Source organism: Tetrao urogallus (assembly GCF_951394365.1).
Source record: "Tetrao urogallus genome assembly, chromosome: 1".
NCBI lineage: Eukaryota > Metazoa > Chordata > Aves > Galliformes > Phasianidae > Tetrao > Tetrao urogallus.
The window spans coordinates 107,338,352-107,344,113 of NC_136813.1; the positions used below are offsets into that span (position 1 = coordinate 107,338,352).

General features: G+C 39.4%; 1 protein-coding gene across 1 annotated transcript; it reads right to left on the bottom strand.

The window, feature by feature from the left end:
• Positions 1–5: 5 nt before the first annotated feature.
• On the bottom strand, positions 6–3,980 carry HHLA2 (HHLA2 member of B7 family; the record flags this gene model as incomplete). Its single annotated transcript, XM_079549759.1, has 4 exons — positions 6–121; positions 1,910–2,170; positions 2,603–2,923; positions 3,920–3,980. Coding segments are annotated over 4 exons (759 nt in total), but the record flags the coding sequence as incomplete, so codon positions are not given.
• Positions 3,981–5,762: the final 1,782 nt, after the last annotated feature.

Genomic DNA, 5,762 nt, shown 5'->3' on the forward strand with positions numbered 1-5,762 from the left:
TCTGAGATAGCTGCATTTTTGTTTAGTTTCCAGACAACAGTGAAATCTTCAACATGTAAAGTGTTATTGCTGTATTCACAAGAAATGGTAGTGCTACTTCCTTCAGCTTTTGAAAGTTGGTCTGAAATAGATAATTACAAAAAGCCCTCTATAATTACTTTAGAAAATATTATGAAGGTTAGTTAGAGGAAGGTAATTAGAGGAGAAAAAAATCCACAATGGACAAAAGTTAAAACTTGCTTCAGTACCTTGATACCACAGTATGTTTCTGAAAGATTTACTTTAAAACCTTCAGATGCTATCATATAATTATTTAAAAAACCACCCAAATTACATATTTCTCCCCTGTGGTTCAGGACCCTGAACGACTCATTAATAGAAGCGATTTGATCTAGTCTAGATGCAGTCTAAAGCAATATGAAATTCTAGACTTTGGGAGCAACTGAACAAACAGGTGTGGAGCTGAAAGTATTAAGAGAGAAAAAAACCCCAACCACCTATAGCCATATATACAATACAATGCTATTCTATAAAGAACAGGAAAGAAACATATTCCCAAAATGCTCCAGTAAGACGGCAGACATGCAATGAAAGTCAAACAAAGGTGTAATTAAATGCAACCTTTTCACTTGTGGGTTGGAAAGACAGATTAACAAAACAGATGCTTAAGATGCACTTGTTATCTGCTGTGGTATCATACTTGAAACCTTCAATAGTCATACACTACTGTAGGTAAATTAAAAACCATCACTGTTCCTCTGAAGCAAATGCAGTGGATGAGGAGCTGAGAGTGCTCCAGGTGTGCTTTAGGAAGCAATCAGGGCAACAGAGGCAGTCATGAATGTATCTGGCAAGGAGCTCTTACAGTGCTCTTGATCCAATTAAAAACAGTTCCTAACAAACACAAGAGGTTGCAAAGTACCAGTTACTGAAAATCTAGAGAACGCTTAGGACTGCAGGAGTAGGACAAAATGGAGACTTTTTCTTATCCCTCTTTTTCCTTCAGTAGTAATTTGTCTGAATGTAAACAATGCTTGTGGCTCTTCACACCCATGCACATCCAACACTGCACCTTAAGAGCGTACCTAAGTATACACTTTAAGAGAAGTGGAAAGAGGAGATCAAACAGTACTGAAAGTATTCTGGCAAAACGTGGAGAATGAAGTAAGAAACAAGCATAAAGAGCAGCAAACTTTCCCTCATGTAACCCTTGGGCTCACTAAGGCTTGCAAATATTTTGTCCGAGTTCTTTTTTTGACAAAGCATAAAGTTTGATTATGATGCACCCCCTTGAAATGTGAAAATGATAAAGAAAACGTGTTGAGAGTAAGGTTACCTTATAGAAGTGCAAGCCACCCACTCTTGTTCCTACTTGTAATTTTAACTGATGAGCTTCAAAGAGGCTGATGCAGCTTCTTTCACTACTCATCTCTGCTGGCCCAAAGCAGACTGGACGTAATTTGGCTCAGCACTCAGCTTTATAGAATCATAGAATGGTTTGGGTTGCACAGGACCTTTAAGATAGTTCCAACTCTCCCTCTAGAGAGGGACACCTCTCTAGAACAGTTGCTCAAAGCCATATCCAGCCTGGCCTTGAATGCTGCAAGCGAAGAGGCATCCACAGTCTTGCTGGGCAACCAGTTCCAGTGTCTCATCACCCTACACTAAAGAGTTTCTTTCTAATGTCTAGTATAAATCTATCCTCTTCCAGTTTAAAACCATTTACCCTTGTCCTACCCACCATTAAAAAAGTCCCTTCCCAGTTTGTCTGTAGGTCTCCTAAAGTTACTCCAGGCTGCTATAACGTCTCCTCAGAGAATTCTCTTCTTCAGGCTGAAGAACCCCAGCAATGTGACAACCAATAATTACAATAATGATGTAGGAAGAGGCTTTATCCCTTTATCTTTACCTTGCATCCTCCACTCAGCAGTCCAGTTTTCACGGGAGAGATTAATATGACAGTAGTAAGTATCAGATGTGTTTATAACATTCTGGTCACTTCTAACAGAAAAGAGAACTCCATTCCTGATTTCCTCCCAACCTGTTTCTGGGATATATGTATTGCCTCGTACCCAAGTTACATTTGGTGTCAAATAAGTATGAAAGGCATAGCACTTCAGCATCCTTGCTGTGTCTGTCTTTTGGTAATCCAGTGCATAAATAGAGTGAACTGTAGATCAGAAAAAAGAAAAAAAGTAGACCTGTTAATTTCAAAATCCTTTTTAACTTGAAGTAGTTGGTCCTTTCAAATAACATTGAGAAGAATGATTGGAATAAAGAACAAAATTTAGTATACGTGATTTCAAAGGAAAGCTTAGCTTTATTATTGCCATTACCATTCGAAGAAGACACGATAAGTTTTAAGACTCAAGAGTACTAATTACTCTTTTGAAATCACTGTGCAGTAGATTCTGAGAACCAATGCCACACTGTAATGTTACATTTTACCAGCGGAAAAGAAAACACCAGAAGGCCCAAAACGTGCTCTGTTACTGTTAGAGGATTTCAATTCCACATGGGAAATAATGCCAGTGAAATCTGTAAGAGACAGCCAATTTCCACTGGCACAGTCCAAGCACTTTTGTTTTTTTTTTTAACCAACCTCGCACCTGCAGCATGACATCCACTTCCGTTTTAGCTTTCTCTGTTCCCACATAGCAGTGATAAAGGCCCTCATCAGTCAAGGCCACATTACTAAGTTTCAAGGAGGCATTTCCATGACCAATGTTCTGATGAAAAAGGTGTGTTCTGTTCCTGTAATCTGGGTCTTGGCCTTCTAGCTGGTCCTTCTGCTCATAGTAGCTGTGCACGTTTTTGTTCTCTTTCTTCCAGTAAATTACTTCATCGTTCCCAGGTGGAAAGGGACAAGGAAGGATGACATCCTTAGAAAACAGCCCTGTTACAGTTTCCTGTTCTCTAGAACCTAAAGCATGTAAGAACAAATGAGTAAGTTATGTTAAATCTAGCTCATAAGTAACGTAAGTATTTACTACACCTCCTTATCCCTGACAGAAAACTTCTCAGGTTCCAGTAGGTAGAACACTCCCATTATGCTTTTTAATAGCACACTCTTCCAAAGATTTTCTGTAGCATGGATCCCTGGGACAGCAACTGAGAAACAGCCACACTCTGTTTCCTTTCATTCACTGTGATTGATATTATAATATAGGGATATGGTCTTCAAACTTGTCATCAGTTTAGTCAGATTGCCCACTTTAAACACCTGTGTATTCACATTACACACCCCCACCCTAGCAATGCAGTTTCCAGTACATCTCCAAAAACGCCACCTTTGACATCAAATTCCTCTAAGGGAGTTCCCAGCCTCAAGCTGCAAGTTGTTACTCAAATTTCAAACAGGGAGGTTACAGTGACTTGGGTTACTGGTGATGCTCACAGTGCCAAGCAATTCTACTGACAAAAGAATGCAATTGTGTGACTGTCAGGAAGGACAGAACTTTTTGAAAAGGATTTGTCACCCCAAAATGGTGTCAGGGAATGCTGTCACAGCTCCTGCAGGTAATTAAGGTGCATTGCTCTAAATTACCTTACACAAAAAATATCTGGTTGCTATTTATGTTTAATTAATGATGCCCTCTCCACAGACATAGCAACCCTGGCAGAGCAATCTGTATGACCTTTCCCCAGCCACCTCAGTACAAAGTTTAATGTACATGGAACCATTTTCAGTACTGACAACCACGGCCTGCTGAAAGGTCACCAACTGTCACATGGCAGAAATGCAGGAAGGTAATAGTCTGTGTGCTCAAAGGCCAAGGCCACAATCTTCCATTCTTCTTCAGCTTAGGAGTGCTTTACTCCACCTTAATCATTAACAATGTTTGAATTAATTCCTCACTTGAAAAATTAGTAACAATTGTCATTCTTATTTTTCACAAACGAAAGAACTACAACCTACCCCAAAATGTAGCACAAATAGAAAGTAAATGGAGAAGAGATGGTATTTTTTGTCCCTTCATGTCTTCTTCAGTTCATAGTAGATCCATTTCAAACTGATAACAAGAAAGGAGGGGGAAAAAAAACCAAAGCTGTTTCAACGCAGGTAAAATTCTTCAGCTGTATTGTTTTCTTTGTACAGTTTATCAACTAATCAAATCTGTCTGCAATAGGTTTTGACACATTTCTTGGCATTAATGTTACAAAGTATGCTATACATTTTATAAACGTCTAGGCCCTCTTATTACCATGCAATCTATTTTCAGTCTGTTTTTAAAGTGTTAACACTTGGTGCTCATCTTCAAAATTAATGAATAGGACACACAGAAAAAAACAGCCAAGTGCATTTTTCAAAAAGATGCCTTGTTAAACCAGTTTTTCCATTTCCAATCAGACTCCTGATTACTGCAGAATTTGTTTTTCTGAAGTGGGGAGTTTGCCTGAGCGTCCAAATACTGCAGTTATAAAGAATCTTCAGCTGATGCCTTTTTGATCAAGTGAACTACAAATGTGCATATGGAAGTCTACGGTAGGAACAAAGAAGATGAAGCTCTCCCATCAGCTTTTCAGGTTCGTCAGTCAAATTACAATGAATGAGGAAACTCACCTGCAGAACAATGCAAGAAGAACTTTCCTGTAACTGACAGACCATGCTCTTCCTTCATCCAGGTGTATTACTTCAAAATATAGCAAAACATGGAAAAGAAATTACCTCATGACTCATACAGCTTGCAAAGAGCCTAAAGGGCTTCCCCTACTTCTTTGTCCCTCCTGAAAGGAGACCTACACGCACTCTTTCTAACTTAGACAGGGCACAGGTTTGGCTGGGCTTGCTAGTCAGTTCTTCTGTCCTACACCAATACTGACAAATAGTTTTGACTGGTGTGTGCAATTGTATTTGCAATGCATGTGAATCTTCATCCCAAGGATTTTTGCGTGTTGCTTCTTCCACAAAGCTAGAGTGATTTTATGTATTATCGTGTTTTGTGGAGGGAGCCAGAGGGACACCAAATTCTTAAACCTGAAGTAGAGATTATGCAAGAGTAAAACAACCTCAATATATTAATTTTTTGTACCATTAGCTACAGTGAGTAGCAGCAGTTGCCAATGAAGGAGAAAACAAGTTAGGCAATAGAAAACTGTATGCATCATATTTTCCTGGATGACATTTCTATCTGCCCAACACTTCCAAAGTAGTAACACAATAGATTGTCTTTGAATTTCAGAAACTGCAATCAGTGCTAAATTTCTCTTAAGCTGCAGAGAGAGCTCATGAGTTCAGCAGAGAATTCTGGAAGCAGGTCTGAGCTGGCTCTGCGGCCTGAGTCAGGGTCTGAGTCAGTCAGAAGGCAGACTGTCACACCCACTCTAGCTGTATTCCATGATGTTCTATCGAGGTACAGCTGGAAATAACTAGAAGATCTCCCTGCTCATTACAATTCTTACAATACATTAAGAAAAAACTTCTGTTGGTCTGTATGATCGTGGTAATTTTTGTTCTAAGGAATTCAGGATTTTAATTGACCAATTCTGAATCTAGAATCTCATTATCTGAGCACTTTCCAAGTTCTTTCTTTGCACCAAAATATCAAGGCCATTTCATTTCCCATGCTTCTGCAGAAAAAGAAAATTCCTGTGGAACAACCCCTGCCTCAGCTTGATGTGAGAACCTTGGCTAGGATTTCTGAGAGCCCAGTGAGGTATTAAAATGCTTCTTCCAAGAAGACACATATGAGTCACGAAGCAGCTGAGACAGTGGCAGGGGCAACACTACACTTGCTTGGTCCACTATATGAAACAAATGG